Genomic DNA, 16,729 nt, shown 5'->3' with positions numbered 1-16,729 from the left:
TCTCGAGACCAGGAGTGGGAGCTTTGCTTCTAGTTTCAGCTCAAGAGGAGGAGAGCCAACCTCTACCTGACCTACGCAGAGGCCAAGTTTTGGATGAGAAGATAGAAGGATTTAATCTCTCTTCTAATCTGACATCTGAACAGCAGGATGAATGCAAGTTTCTGTTTGTTAGGCAGAAACCTGTGCAGTTCCCTTAGGGACCACTGCAAAAGGCTTAAGACTACAGGTGTTGGCAGTAAACCCAATTGGTAGCAGTCTGTACCACCCAGATTTACCAGGTAGCTGTGGCTGAGCAGCCAGACTTCTCTCAAGAAGAGTTAGACAGTATATAGAGTATACAAGATAGGTACCAAAATACAGTAGCTCAAGCAAACACTGACCAGAGCTTGGGTATAAAAGTATATACTTATTTATTTATAAACACACTTTGTAAAATACACTAACACTAATATGGCAAGCAAGTTCAAACACAGTCACTATTAATATATATACATCCCTGATCACTTATTGAACAAGTCTTAGTTAAAACACCACTTATTTTCAGACAGAGGTGAGCGCCAATAAGTTAATTAAAAAGGGAGGGAAAAAGGCAGAATTAGGAACATACACAATGCCAACACTTTAGGAGAACTTGAGCAAGTCAGAAAAGGCAGAATCTACTGAGGAGCAAGAAAGTCATAGGCCAGGCCCACTCTTGAAGAGAGCAAGGCGGAACGTGTCCAAGATCACACAGTTGAATAGTACTTTTAAAGAGTCATTGCAAAGAGTTCAAAAAGGGTTGGCTCAAGTCAGGAAATGTTAGTTAGTAGGTCCCACGTCACCCCAGGATAGAAAATCAAGGATTTACAGGACACCTTGAACAGTCTGTTGCAAGGGAGACCAGGCGGGACTCAGTACCTGAAATGGTGAGAAAGCTCCAGCAGGGGCAGTTGTTCCTGGCAGCGGGTGCAAATTGGTGCTTCGTCCATGGGAAGAGGAGATCTCGACGTGGAGGAAAGCTGGAGGTCGTTGCACTGCCAGGGAAGAAACCAGCCGCGGAGTTTCCCGGTTAAAAGGTACTACCCTTTTATTCGCGCTAGTGGTGAAGCGTGGCTATCCAGCCGCCGGGGTGCTTGGCACGGGCGATTCGACCACAAGACGATCCAGGAAGGCGAAAAAGAGGGCAAACTGATTATCCCCACCAGCTCAGAGGAAGAAGACTCTCCGAGATCAAGATCTTCTCTGTCGTTGGGAAGTGGTGAGACGGTTCAGCAGGGCTCCACCGTCGGTGTCGTCGTAGCTGGTCGGCTCAGCTTCTCCCTCTTTGGATTCTTTGGCCCGGTGGCGACTTCTGAAGTTCCAGTCCCCAAAGCCCTGCTTATATGCAGAAAACCCCCATTCATCAGTCCTAGCTGTCACTCAAACATGCTAAGTAGTGAGCCGGGCGGCTCACCACTGGGCCATTCACACAAGAGTGTGACTTGAGTTGCCGAGGCAACTCAGTCCAGGGTGCCTAAACCCCCCTCCCACACATCCTGTAGACCCAGACAGAGTGGCACCACCTTTGGAGGCTTCTGTGGAGAAGCCCGCCAAAAAGTGGAACAAAGGGCTCGACTTGGGTTGGAGTTACAGAGGCGAACACAAACACCCTTTTAAAACCGGGTCCTGGCAAAAAGACCCAACCGGGGAACAAATATTAAATAAATAACCCGGCGGTATCTTTAACATTGCACCAAAAAATGGTGCATTTAAAATGAATGGGAAAATCCCATAGGAAATATTCCGGTGGAATATTTCGCGTGGTAACCACTGCCACCAGCCAGAAACTCGACAAGGGGGGACTGCACAGTGCCCCCTCGAAAAACAGACCCAGGGGCAATCTAATTACCCCTACTAGTACTTCCACAATATGATGGTTTGTACTGGTTCTGTTCCCAATTTAAGACTAGTAAAGTCAATGGTGACTTTACATGCCCTGGGAGACAGTAGTCAGTCCCATGGTATGGAGTCTATGTTTGGGGGTCACTAGCACACCCCTGTGTTACTGCACTGAGGGTGCTGTGTAACACACTTACCAAAAATACATGAAACCCTATGGAGTAAAAGGCCCCATAGCCCATTAAACACATTGCAAAGTCAAAGGATATCTCAAATCATGTCTAAGAGTGGGAGAAAAAGAGTCTCACTCTTAGCAGGAGAAAATAATAAACCCCAAAAATCCAGCAAAGCTGCTTGGGGACTCACTAGGTTTGGGAAATTAGCCTTAACAGAGAATTCTCCCTAACACTGTTGAATCAGTTTGCCTCCCTGTTTTTACTTTCACCAGGCTTGACCCCATTGGGGCCAGCATGATATTCTAACTGGTGACTGTTTACCTATGAAAAGAAGAGGTTACAGGATGTCAGAACATGTGAGATCCCACATTAAAGGAGAGGTCAACAAGATGCTTGATCTCAGGGTTATAGAGCCGTCTACAAGTCCATGGTCTAGTCCAGTTGTTCTAGTACCAAAGGCAGGATCCAAGGAGTTGAGATTATGTGTTGACTATAGAGCTCCAAATGCAGTCACTAAGACTGATGCCTATCCTTTACCAAGGACAGATGAACTGGTGGACAAACTTAGTGCTGCCAAGTACCTCAGTACATTTAATCTGACGTCAGGCTATTGGCAAATAGCCCTGACAGCCCATGCCAAGGAGAAAACTGCATTTTTAACCCCAGCAGGCCTCTTCCAGTTTAAGGTTATGCCTTTTGGATTAAAGAATGCACCTGCTACATTCCAAAGGATGGTCAATCAAGTTCTGAATGGGATGGAGGACTTCTGCATGGCATACTTGGATGACATTGCAGTGTTCAGCCCTACTTGGAAAGAACATGTTGATCACTTAGGATATGTTTTGCAGGCTCTTGAGCAGGTCCATCTGACCATAAAGGCAAGCAAATGTCAAATTGATCAGAGCAAAGTGGTCTACCTTGGTAATGAGGTAGGAGGAGGTGAAATAAGAACATTGCCTATCACAATACAAGATATACAAAACTGGGCCACCCCTACTACTCAAACCCAAGTGAGAGCCTTCCTAGGTCTCACTGGGTACTACAGGAATTTCATTGAAAATTATGGGTCCATAGCTTCTCCTTTGAATGTAACCTCCTCTCCAAAATTCCCTAAAAAGGTTTGATGGAAAGAGGAGTGCACTCAAGCCTTTGAAATCCTGAAGAAAGCCCTTTGTCAAGCTCCAGTCCTAAGAGCTCCTGATTATCACCAACCTTTCATTGTGCAGACAGGTGCATCCAATACAGGTATAGGTGCAGTCCTTAGTCAACTGGATGAGAAAGGTAGGGAGCACCCCATTTGCTTCATCAGTAGGAAACTGAAGGAACCAGAAAAAAGGTGGGCAACCATAGAGCTTGTGTGTTTTGCCATTGAGTGGGCTCTGAAGAAGTTTAGACCATACATGTATGGATTTACTTTTGTGATTCAGAGAGACTACCAACCCTTGAGATGGTTAATGCAAATGAAAGGGGAGAACCAAAAACTTCTAAGATGGTCAATCTGCCTGAAAGGGTTTGATTTCACCATTGAGCACAGGTCAGGATGTCACCACCAACATGCTGATGGTCTCTCTAGGATGTTTATAACTAACTAGAGTGAAGAGATTCATCCAGGAGTGGATTAAATCCTCCTTTGCCTTACTCTGGGGGGGGGGAGGGACGATTGTTAGGGAGAATTCTCCAGAATGGCTAATTTCCCTTACCTACTGAGTCCCTCAGCAGCTTTGCTGGATTTCTAGGATTTATTCTTTTCACCTGGTAAGAGTGTGAGCCTTTTGTCCCACTCTTACATGTGTTTTGCTGTGTGTGTTTTACATTTTTGTGTTCATAGACTGTGGAGCCTCACCTACTCCATAGGCATCATCCTTTTACTGCGCGTCACACAGCACCTTTAGTGCAGTGACACAGAGTTGTCTTTTTCAGACTTCCCAGTTTAAACTCCATATTCTGGGACTGACTAATGTCTCTCAAAACATGTAAAGTTGCCATTGACTTTATTAGTCTTTTTAAAATCACAGATCCAGTACAAACTATTTTACAAAGAGTACTGGAAAGGGTTAATAGTTATCCTTTTTTGTCTGTCTCTCATGGAACATTATTTTGTTCCCCTTTAAGATTTGGCTGGTGGCAGTGGTATCTACCATATTTTTCCTACCGCAGTTTATTTAAATAGCCTTGGTACTGTTTTATGCTATCTTGGACCCCATTTACTTTTATTTGGTTCCGGCTGGGTTTATCTGCCATTTCTTTTTGTAAAGTTCTTTCTCGTGTTTTACTCTGCATGACAAACCAGGTTTGGTTCCTTTGTTCACTGTCCTTTGGCGGGTTTCTGCACAGAAGCCCTCCTTTGGCACCTGAAAGTCTGGGGGAACAGGATGTGAGGGAGGGGTTTTAGGCCCCCTGCACAGGGTTCCCTTGGAAACCCAAGTTGCATTCTGGTTTGATTGGCTAGGTGACTGTCCTGCCAGGACAGCCACCCTGCTGTGTGATTGACAGCCAGGCTGTGTGAATTGTGCCAAACTGCATAAAAGCAGGTCTCTGGGACTAGGAAGGCAGGGTTGCCACTGGATCGAGAGAACCAAAGAGAAGTTGAAAGAAGAGGACCACTACCACGACTGAACCTCCCGGTGAAGTTCTGTTGGGGGTCCAAATCTCTAAACTTCTACGACAGAGAAGATCTGCAAGGAATCTTCTTCCCTTGAGCTGGTGGAACCAATCAGTTCGCCAACCACCAAGCTAGGCCTCCCTCCCCTGGTAGAATTTGCTGTACATTGTTGCAGTGAACTGGATAGCCAGGTCTCTCAGACCCTGTTTGGGTTTTAAGGAGCACACCTTTTATTCGTTGCTTTGCTCTACTGCTGGTTTCTTCCCTGGGCAGTGCAGGACCCTCCAGCATTCCTACTTCGTGTCAGTCTGACCCTTGCTTCAGGAACTGTGAGCCTGCAGGATCTGCCAGGACCGTCTGCCTCAGCTTTTGCCTTCTTATTCATTTAAGGTACTGTTCTAAACCGTTTGCTTGTTCCGTTCGACCGCAGTGAAAGTGTTTAAAATCTTTCACCAATCCGAGGGCTTGTCCTTCTCTACTCTTTAAAGTAACTTTTCTTCCGACCTACTTCGTTTCGAACTCTTGGCAAAGGCTTAACCGTGAATTACTCTGAACTGTGTGATCCTCTGCAAAGACTCGGTACCATTAACATTGACCCAGGCCTATTGATTTGAATCGTAATTGTAGCAAGCCTTTTCTAGATTTCCCTGCCTACTTACTTGTTGGTGCTGCTTAATTTTGTATAAACTTGTCTTTCCCTCCCTTTAAATTGCTGTATTGTCAGTTTGCTGACACTTCATTTTGAGTTTAACTTGTCCAGAATTTATTGGGTGTTGTGTAGTGTATTAAGAGTGTGATTTTTCTGCTGCTTTACTCAGTGAATTGTTTTAAAACTGATGTGCGAATGAATGTATATTCTTTTACTCAGAAACCTGGAGTCAATGTTTGTTTGAACCATAGTAATTGCTGTCCTTTGTGTAACTGTTGATAATGCTCACTTTACTCTTGAGATAAGTCTGGCTGCTCAGCCATTGCTACCACTTTACTGTGTAGTACAGGCTTGTACCAAAGGTGAATTTGTACTTGCACTTGAAGTCTTAATTGTGTGTGGCACTCCCAAAGGGTACTGCATATGATTCTGCCTAACAGAAAGCACCTTTACCATGTTTGACAAAAAAATGTGTTGCGCCCCCACTGAATTTAGCCATAATTGAGTGGGATTTTTCAATCTGTTATTTCCAAGCACAAGTTTCATGTCAATAATGGGAACCCAGCAATCACATACCAGGATCTGATCATGATGATGTAGGGCACCATGTGTTTAGGGGAATGAGTTTAGATTAGATATGGCCAATCGGTCCAGCGACTACAGGGGGAGATTAGCATATTCTATAGGTGGTAGCCAATGAGGGTGGATTGATTATGTTGCACCCATTATTATGCATAGTATTGTTAATTTGCAATTTCTGTGCTATAAAAGATGTAACTTCTTGACATAAGACAAGCTGCATGTCAGTTCAGTTCTAGGGGACCGTCTGAAAACTTTTACATGTAATAAACCTTATTTTCCCTTGCAAATAGGTGCAGTGATCATTTGGTCTTTTTAGATTATTTTTATGGGTGGTTTTTGGGTTGATTTCCTTTCACAAACAATAGGGAAATTTAGGCCAGTAGTTCCTAAAAAGAATGCATAGAGACAAGTAGCGACCACTGAATAAAAATAGGTCACAAGAGAAGAATAATTGGGACAGCTAAGCCAGTGGCAACCAAAACAAATTAAAAAAGGCAGGCCTCTGAAAGTGGCTGGTTGAAGAGTAAGCAAGTGGGTAGAGATTCAAGATCAATGCATGTACAATCAATGACGAGAACAACAAAAATGGGGACAACAGAGGTATTATTCTTTGCCTGGCATTGGGGCATTAATCTTTAATCAAGGATTGAGAAGGGTAGGCCAGGCAACAGGCAAATAGGTGATAACCATATCCAACTACCTTTCGCCTGGCCACGCAATGGTTGCCCTTGGGTCTACCTATGGGCCAATGCTCAATCAACCATTCCTAGCTAAAACATTAGAAAGATTAAATAGATTAGCAACAGCAAAACACTAAACACACAGTAGGCATCCGGCCCTTTGAATAACCAGGCAATCGCCTCAGTGGAGCACTTAGGGCACACAAATTGGCATCGAAGACTCCATCCTCAAGCTGATTGACAACAGCCATAATGCAACCATAATTCTGTTTGACTTTTCAGTTCAGTTCAATCCAGCTTTATTTGACTTTTAGTCTTTAGCACAATAATAGAAGCAATGCAAAAACTGGTTACAATTCATCAACGATCCAAAGATCAGAGATAAAACTAAATAATATATATTCTATCAAGGATGCAAAGTCTACAGATAAAACAATAAAACACAAGCATGGGATAAAATATCTCAGAAGGTAATCGTTTAAGAATCAGCCATGCTCGATGGATAAAATGAGTATAAAACATAGAGCATTTAAATCAGCCGCTGATCTGCAAAAGGCCAGCGCCACAACCGGGAGGCGGATATTAGAAACCTTGAACAATGCAATTCGATATCTCGTCCTCATAGCACTGTAACCATCACAAAATAGTCAAAAGTGCAAGATCTTCTCATCGTCAAAGCCACATACAGGGCAAGTAGCGGAGTTGGAAACAGACTAATTGCTTGTAAACCTGCTACTCCTGGGATACTCCTCTTAAGGGAGGTACAACCATATCAAAATACGGTTCAAATCCACAAGCTTGCTTGCTCAACAAATATGTATGGCCTGTACTCAGTCGAAGACAAGCATCCGCCAACCTTTTCCAAGATAGTTGGTTCACAGCCTTGAGCACCTCAAGCCTGCCCCTCGCCCCCCTATGGCGGATGGATTACTGGATTTTTAAGCGGCGACAATGCCATGGACCAAGAGGTTAGTATAGTCTCAACAGTCCAATGTGTTTAGGAAACCAGACACTATACTGGGGTCCTTCTGTGAAGGCAAATTCAACTTGAATACAATTATACAAATTCTTATCCAAAATCACATCACTACACTGAACTGCACATCACTACACTGCAGAGTGCTGGAAAATCCCTCAAGGAAAACGGATGGATTTCCAACAAACTATGCTTTCATTGCGGAAAATCCAAAATCATCAAATTAGGCTTACATTTGAACAGACAAATTTACCACATTTCTTTCCCAGACATTTGACTGCCAAAGGCGGGGTAAGTTCCCCCTCCACACCTCACTCCCTTCATGTCCTATATACCTAACCTTCGCGCCTTAAAACACTTGTGCATAGGGGCGTTATAAATGCTATATCATATCATATCATAACCCAAGCCACCATCTACTAGTGTGCATTAAAAAAAAAGGAACAACATGCCTTAAAAACTTGTGCCGACCAACATACGAAAACCTACGTATGCCGTTCCCATGGTCAGAATCCTAGTCATACACCCCACTCCTAGTGACAAATCAAACATTATAATGCAGGAATTAGATCCACTCAATCCTTTTCTTCATCCAGCAAATCCATGTCCTTACACTGTCGGTCTGGACATGAACACAAAAAAAGTCATGTAGAAAGCTGAGGTTCTTCCCTCCAGTTTCCTGCCACACCATTCTGAGGTGGGAGGAAGTCTTGGGTGGGAGACGTGCTTTCCAGTAGCGAAAGCTGCTAAAATCCCTCATTGTGGGGGCAGCGTGTGCAGCATTATCACCGTGAGCATTTCTTAAAAGACTGCCACTTTTTTAATTCACAAAAGGGTCCTTAAGTTTTCAGTACATTAGAAAAGTGGTGATTCAGTCTGGAAATGCCTTAATTAACATTAGTAACAGGATGCGGGCTAGGAACGCGGGCTTGAACTGCCAGTGTAAGCTCGCGTTCCAAGCCATCTGACGGTCAGCTCCCCTGCCACCATCTTCCCCCCAAACCCCAGTACCCTTTTCTTTATTTGTAATTCCCCCAGGCTCCCAAACCTATGTCATTGCGGGTGAGGCGGCACTCGCTGTCGCATCTGCAGCCATACCTTCCTCTATGCTTGCAATGGCTGCCATGGAAAGGGAAGAGGCGCATCTGCAGCCACACCTTCCTCTATGCTTGCAATGGCTGCCATGGAAAGGGAAGAGGGGCTCCGTACAGAGCCCTGTCTTCCCTTTCCATGGCGGCCATGTTGGTAAATGTTTTTTCTTCCACAACTGGATGCTGCGCCCGTCCTGTTGTAGGAAGGAAAATCCTTTTTTTTAGCACCCACAGTGCCATTTTGGTATCCCGGGGTGCTGGTGGCAGGTATCTGCCAGGAAAATTCCCTCTCAATGCTTTCCCAGCAATTGTGAACAAACCAGGGCCGTTGTCAGGCTGTAAATTAGGCACATAAGGCGTTCATGTGCGCACACCACATTCTTTATTTTTTGGAATATGGTGCTGTTAAGAAATGTGTTGTTTTTGCTTGGAACAACACTCTTCAGTTTTTACACAGACCTCTGAGGGCCAGATTTTAAGCTTGTGATAAAAGTAATGAAGAGGGCTGACATTCTCCCCTCCAGTTACCAGCACCACCATTCTAAGGTGGGTGGAAGGATTGGAGAGGAGATACAATGCTTTTCAGCAACACACACTGCTAAAATCTTTCATTGTGTGAGAAAAATGTGCACCAGTGGCAATGAGAGCATTTCTTTAAAGACTGTCACTTTTCTAATTTGTGAAAGTGTCTTTAAGCTGCCAAGATAGACAGCTCAGTGGGTTGAGTGCTCGGTGCTGTGATATGGTGTGATCTGCAGGTCGCTGGTTAAAATCCCAACAAGGCTATCTCAGACTTTCCACCTTCTGAGGTTGATAAATGAGTACCAACTTTGGTTGAGTCATGATTGTATGTAAATGTGCTCCATTTATAGCGCTTTGACAATAACCCTATATAAATAACACATCCTTATCATTAAGCTTTCAGCAAATTAGAACACTAATGCTTCAGTCTGGAAAATGCTGTTTTTATGAGGGGAGAACATGTGCAGTAGCGATGAATGGCACCTAGCAAGCTCCATATTTTCATTCCTGTATTTTGAAATGCAGAAGCAGGGCTGAGCCAGGAGAATTCTCTCGCAGTCCCTGCCTTGCATTGCTGATTGTTATCAGGGTAAATCAGGCACGTGCAAAAGACAAGGCTTTAATTTCCCTACACCACTTTCTTTCTTTGTCAGAATATGAATTTAAGAAAAATGTTCCACCTTCATGGAAGAACACTTTTCTCTTATTGCATGCTCCTCAGAATCAGGCACTGAATTCAGAGTATCATTTGCACAGTGGGCAAGAAATCAGTATATTCTAGGAATGAACTACAAAGTAGAACGCATGCAGGGCCTTGGACAAAGTGAACCTTACCGGTGTGATGGGTTGTTCATAGCTCTCCCCAACCCCCACTGAAGCACATGAAAATAGTACTAAACAAAGAGGGAAGCCTTACATTCAGACTAAAGAAACATGACCAAATCACAGCAGCTGTGCAATCCTTAAAATTGTAATCGATAGAACAATGAATGCACATAAAAGTACGATGTATCACCCACAAATTCTACTGGAACAAGGGACTCGACTACTAATCTGAACCCAGGGGAAACATTTCAATTTTCCAGCTACTAGTCAGGAATGAAAAGTTACTCCCCCTCTGCTTTTTCCATCATTTCTTAGTCACCTATCACTCGCCAGTAGTCAGAGATGAGTGCAGAGTTTGAGACCTGGTTTCTCATTGTAATCCCTCAAGGGTTGTGTGATTCCCTGCAACCAAAAGAGTACACACTCTCTTACTAAAACACAGAGATTGCTCACGACTGCTCACAACTACAGGGCCCTTCCTGTTGATCCAGAGGGGAGAAGATCCTGTTTGCCCTGTCGACGCTATGACACAGTTTTGCTAATTGTTTAAGGGCCTAACAAGTGACCAATAAATAAATAAATACACATGAACAACAACCTTTGGCAAGATTCAAAAGAGAACAGAAAAGAGATTTTCTTGACAGGACTGCTCAAGACTTGGAAGATCTAGTGCCTTTTGCCTGAACATAAGTTTCATTATGACACAATCTGCACTGGAACCCATTCCTCAGGAATGGCTGTAAATTGCAAAGTATATTTCCTTTGTTCATTGTCCCATCCTGCTTGTTTCTTGCATTTATCGCCTGTATAAATCTTATTATAAATTTGTACTTTGTTTTATTTTCATTTTGTGTGCTGTTTTGGTCCTTTTCAGATGGTCTGAGTGCCCCTTCCAAAGTTCTAAAGGGAGGAGCTGAAAAATCAGTTACAACATTTTCAGGATAGGCTAGGAAGATTAGGATATACTGGATGGCAGGGGAGGTGTGCGGCTGGACATGGTGTGGGGGAGCAGGTGTGCTTTAAGGCTTCTTTGGAAAGTGGTGATGGGGGTGTGATGCTAATGTGGAGTGGTCAAGCATCCAGGCTCTGGGTCAATGCTTGTTTTTCTGCGCCTGTTGGTTTGCTGGGTGATGTACGTGGGATATTCCGGTTGGCTTGTCTGGCGTGTGCGGATGATGGGTTTTGGTTTGTCGTGGAAGTGGGATGGGAGCTTCAGTTGAATAGCTTTGTATATGATGCAGAGTCCTTTGCAATCAATTCTCTTGGGGAGCCAGTAGTGGTCAGGAGAGTGTGGCGTTGCAGAGTGAATTTAAATGCATACATTTATAAGAGTTGTTCTGCACAGTCTTTCTTTTAAAAGAAAAATGGTGGCTTTGTAGTACTAGGCATGGAGAGCAATTACTGCTGATCCCACCTGCAATGCTGAGGCGCAGTCCTTCACTTCGCTTCATGATCCCCCGATTGGCCGTGTTCGTTGCTTCACAGAAGTAGGTCCCGGAGTGATACTTCTTACTGCTAAAGATAGTTAGGGAAGATTCGTTGTGTACGACTATGTCAGGTGTTTCAAGCTTATACCACCAGTAAGAAATTGGAGGTGTTCCTTCGGCGGAACATCTGAGGGTCACCTGGGATCCAGCAGTCACTTTGTGGATGGGTCCATCAGGCGTGATAACCGGCTTAGTGACCGGAACTTCAATATAGAAGAAAGGAAAATATTATTTAAGTCACATAAACAAAATCTGACAAAGGCCAATGTTTACATTCATATTTAATTCATTGTCTCCACCCTGCAGATAATGAGCATAATCTATTTATGAGAGAATTTAATAAGGCGCTGACATGTTACATTACTGTCAAGTCATGGGTGGCGGTCGGTGTAAGGACAACATGCATAGACAGACACATAGTGAGCGCGCAGAGTCAAGTTTGATGGGAAGCAAATGCCTCAAGGCCGCTCGGATTATTTCTTCTTAGTCAACGGCCAGTCTCAACTGCTCAGTTTTCTATTTTTGTGCCCTAAGGTTCTGTCTCATCCACCAGCCACACGGGGACTCCTAATGGTCGTCCAGGTACCAAACAACCTGCGACGCATGCGCTGGCCCATCCGCCAGTTACTACGGCCCTCCTGGTCCTCGTGCTACACCAACACAAATGATAGAACTGGTCTTTAACTCCCAGAAATATCGTTAATCACGTGAGAATTTGGCAGCCATCTTGTCTCACGAATTCAGGCTCTCTGCTAGATGTCTGCTCTGCAACCGCGCACTTACCCAACATCTTGTCGTGGATGTCCAGGGTCCTATGCTCCAAATCTGAAAGAAATGGAGAAAAGAGATTAGATTCTGCTTTACATTTGTTGGGATGTGCAGCGGGCAGGGGAAGAACAGGGACATAGAAAAATACACACACAGGAATGACATCGAAGGGGAAATGTGTGCACACAGAATGCTTCATTTGTGAGAACCTAAGTGCCAGGGCCCAACTATTTTCTAGCACGCTTGTGACACTGCATGCAGGACGTTCTCCACCATTGCTGACAGCACCCACAGCTGCTCCCCACAGTGTTGACACATTTGGAGTTAAACTACAGCTTGCACCTTCTCATTGGGGCTGATGGATGCTCTGGCGATCATGACTTCATAACCAATCTGATTCTGAGACAAAATGTGCTGGGGCTCAGAAATAAGGGCCAGGGCCGAGCCCCGGCAAGCACCCGACAATTCAAGAACTGTGCACACGGAATCAGCAAGCGTGTTCCCAGGAAGACAAAGCCTGCTTAAAGGAAACATTGCAGCATGACTGAGATTGCATGAGAACTGCTAGTGAATAGCAGCTAGCACACTCAAGGGTAGAAAGGGCACCTACTGGTTTGGAGCACGCGGCAAGTTGCACTATTAAACCCGCCCGCTCGTGTGTTGTGTATTTATCATTTTTAGGGTGACATGCCTATTACCCATTGCCCAAAAAGGGGGTCATGGGGAACTCTGGGGACAAGGGAATCCACCGGGTTAGAGATGCGACAGCTGGACGTGTTAAATGGAGGATCTACCAGCACTGCCCCAGTGCTTCCTTGCACAATTCAAATGGTTACCATCCATTGGAATCAGGAATTAACCCTTATTTGCCAGAGAGTAATATTCCTCTCAAGGTAGGGTGGAGATGGGTTAAAGCCACTCGTCAAAATTCATATTTATCCAGACTCCGCCTCTTACTGCTGAGCTTTTGAGGGGCAAATGACGAGGCAATGCTGACCGGCAAAGTAGAGCGGAGACATACTCTGATTACCAGACAGAAAGCTCCTGGGCATCTCCTGCAGAGTGGAGGGGCCTTTGGAGCAACCATAGTGGCGGTCTGACCGAGTCGACTGGCTGCTCGGAAGAGGTGTAATATGGAGGGACCTACTAGAGCTGTCACGTGCGAGATAAACGTGTCAAGGCATTGGCAGCCGGTCAAGTGGCACAGCGAGTAGAGCGCCCGCTTTGACACCCGTGCAGAGCCTGTTAACGCAGGTTCGAATCCCGGCGGGGCCAAACTCAGCCTTTCATCCTTCCGAGGTCGATAAATGAGCACCACACACCGTGGGTAATAATAAGCAGCGCTCAGATACCTGAGGGTTTGTAGTGCTATATAAAAGCCTAATTATTATTATTATTATTATTATTATTATTATTATTATTATTATTATTATTATTATTATTATTATTATTATTATTATTAGGTTCTGGTCAACTTGGAACACATGTTTCCATCATGGGGAAAGAGACGCAGAAGAAAAAGCCCTTAACTCATGAATCCTCCTCTTCCATTTTATCCTCCTTATCTCCAGAAAGGGGACGAAGGGTGAGGAGGGAACCCAGCTTGCAATGGGGCTGAGTTGGAGAATATCCTGAAGAAAGCTTTAAAAGATCATCCTCATCTTCTACCAGTAGAGTTTCCACTACTTCCTCATCTCCCAGTTCATCAGGTCCCAAAGCAGAAATGATGGGGAAACACCTTGACAAGGAGGCTACAGCAAAGGGAGTGCCACATATTGACACATATATGGGCTTCACTAAAGACATTACCTGGTGCCTGCGGTAGATAGCGCCCACATCCAAAGCAATTCAAAATGGCGGCATCAAAAGGGTTACCATTACTGCCACAGATACTGGAGATATGGGAGGATATTTTTAAAGACTGGTCAGAACCAGACAGGAAGAACGTCACTAGCTTCCTGCTGGCAAAGATGTATCCCCTTTAAAGGAGTAGGGAGGGACCTGCCACTGTCATTATAGACTGATGATATCTTGTCGTTCCACTGTGGCCCCAGAGGATGTGATAAAGAATGGAATTTGGCAGAGAAGCTGACTACACTATGTAAAAAGAATTCACTGGATCACGCTTACCTATATGCCTCATGCACAGCAGAAACCACATTTGTGTGTTTAATGAGATTGACCATAGCAATAAATTATTGACACGACTGCGCTCCCATTCTAAAAGATTTGTAGTTACATGTAGCTTTCCTATCGAATTTGGCCTATGATGCAATCAAGGAGTCGGCCATGGGGATGGGAACAGTGTCAACTGGCGCAAAGCAATTACACTTGGGAGTCTGGTGCACAGATGCCCATCAGAAGGCAATGGCCCTTAGAATTCTCTTTAAGGTTAGACTCTTGTTTGGTCCCTGCCTGGAAGATAAGGTCAATCGAGACTTTAAGTCATATACGTATGTAGAAACATCGAAAAAAAACGGAATCCAGAAGATCAGCCAGGAAAACCCAGAAGAAGCATGTGGAAGGTCGCCCAGAAGTCCGTTTCCGGCTTTCAACACAAAACACAAACCAACCAGTCGGGGTCCCAACCATCAGGGAAATCTGGTCAGTCAGGAGGACAGCAGAATTTTTGACGCCAGGAACAGTGGTCTAATAGGCTGAACATCCTTCATGAAACTCCATATCAAAAGCATAGTGTAAAGCTGTGTTCTGCTGACTCAGTATCTGGATCTAAAGCACCTGCTGCTCAGTAGCACAGAGCAGAGGTCACTGGTGCCCAGTTTGACAATTGCTACGGCAACAAAGTCTCTGTAGTGCAGAGGCTGCATTTAAATATGGACCTCTGTTCCAAAACCACATCAGTATGATAAACTATTAACCTGGTGACAGGAAGATCTGAAAATATAAGACATACCACGTTTTTGATTCATATAATTATTTTAAAAAAAACATATCTAATTTGTAACATACCAGCGCCAACTCTATGAGATCAAACTAGATATGAGAGGCAATGTGGATTGCAGGTACCTGCCAGTCTGGATTCCAATGAATAGGGCAAAGGACAGGAGTCCTGCCTCTGTTGATGTCCTGGGAGGTTGGGCAACTCCTTTCTTGCTAGGCCTGGCATCCCATGGCTGTACCTGCGTGAGAGCCTGGCATCAAATGGACAATTCCATTACAAAGGCCTGCCTCACAATAGGGAGTAGCACATCAAAGGGCCTTTTAGGTGCATAGTTAGAGAAGGGGGAGGGTTTTGACAGGCAGGCAGATCAGAACCAAGGGTAAGGAAGGATTCCTCCACCACAGTATTCTGTGAGCCATTCAAACCTTCCTGTCTAACACTTCATGCACAGTAAAGAGTATGTATGATGTGTTGAATGAAGCATTGTTGCAATAACCACAAGTCACTTGTTATCTTATCTGGTAACATATATACTGGTAAGGTAGCTCAGGGGTTGAGCGCTTGCTGCTGTGATCTGTGTGTGATCTGCAGGTCTCAGGTTTGGAACGGCAAGGCCAACTCAGCCTTTCATCCTTCCAAGGTGCATAAATGAGTACTATCTTCGGTTGGGTGCTATTGTATGTTAATATGTTCTATGTAATGCGCTTAGGCATACATAACGCATCATTATCATTAACAAGGATTGAACCCCTTAAAGCAGGCTTGCTTTTAGCCAATCCACAGTGCCTCGTTGTCTTGTTGCCTTTATAAGAAAGGGGTCTGCCCTTCTTTCGTTGATTCATTTCAAGAAGAAGTCATTTGGACCTCCTTTGTGTGAGTTGATATTTCCAAAGTCCTCAGCCAGTGACATGAAAGAGTGCTCCATACCCATTCGAATGGCACAATTAGGGTGAACTGTAGCCGGAGCAAGATATGCCTCTCTTCCAGCGTCACTGGTACAAGGTCATAACTGGAGGGGAAAGACCCCTGTGGGTGTTATCCAGTCATCCCTGGGTTAGGAGCACAAGAACAAGGACTCATCTTGACCCTGAGTACCTCGATTTGGACTCACAGCAACTGAAGAAGCAAAGCAGCTGGTTTTCTGCATTCCACCACATTTAACTGGCATAACATGTTGATTGCCCCTGCTCAAACAAAAGGTTCACTGCTACAGAAGCCTTCGACCACCATATCTCAAAGCACACTTTGAACCAACAGCATTTTCATCATTAATCCCGGATTGAACGCCAAAATGACCCTTGTGGTCCCATTAACCTGCATGTTATGAATGCCAAATCGATCCACAGAGGGCCGCATTCCCAAACGCGACTGGACATCTGCTCCCCGTCTTGATCACCATGACTCGCTGCATCCGAACCTGGTTGGACTCACTTGCACAACGAGAAGTCAGTTGAATGCCGTCAAACTGCTGTCCAACTGATTAAGATACTCCTGGAAGGCCCCGGTCGCTGTCGTCCATTTTATTGGGATAAGTGCCCTTTCACACCTTTTTCCCACAAGGCATTTCATTTTTACCAACACTGAAGTGATTTATTGCTTTTCCTCCCTGCTA

General features: G+C 44.6%; 1 protein-coding gene across 10 annotated transcripts in view; it reads right to left on the bottom strand.

Annotated features, from left to right (window-relative positions):
• LOC138480764 (uncharacterized) overlaps window positions 1-16,729 on the bottom strand; it is an 807,842-nt gene that overhangs the window by 728,280 nt on the left and 62,833 nt on the right. For 9 of the 10 annotated variants that reach the window (XM_069612499.1, XM_069612500.1, XM_069612505.1 and 6 more), the window contains exons 2-3: window positions 12,231-12,272; window positions 11,375-11,650 (exon numbers count right to left, since the gene is read on the bottom strand). In XM_069612499.1, coding sequence (XP_069468600.1) covers window positions 11,375-11,650; window positions 12,231-12,272 — 318 coding nt within the window. Of the gene's footprint in view, window positions 1-8,620; window positions 8,684-11,374; window positions 11,651-12,230; window positions 12,273-16,729 lie in introns of those variants that run through there. The other variant, XM_069612508.1, reaches the window with a different exon arrangement.

Source organism: Ambystoma mexicanum, chromosome 5p, assembly GCF_040938575.1.
Source record: "Ambystoma mexicanum isolate Mex_15411 chromosome 5p, UKY_AmexF1_1, whole genome shotgun sequence".
NCBI lineage: Eukaryota > Metazoa > Chordata > Amphibia > Caudata > Ambystomatidae > Ambystoma > Ambystoma mexicanum.
Note: the sequence above shows the minus strand (reverse complement) of the source record. Positions and strands in the feature narration are given on the sequence as shown.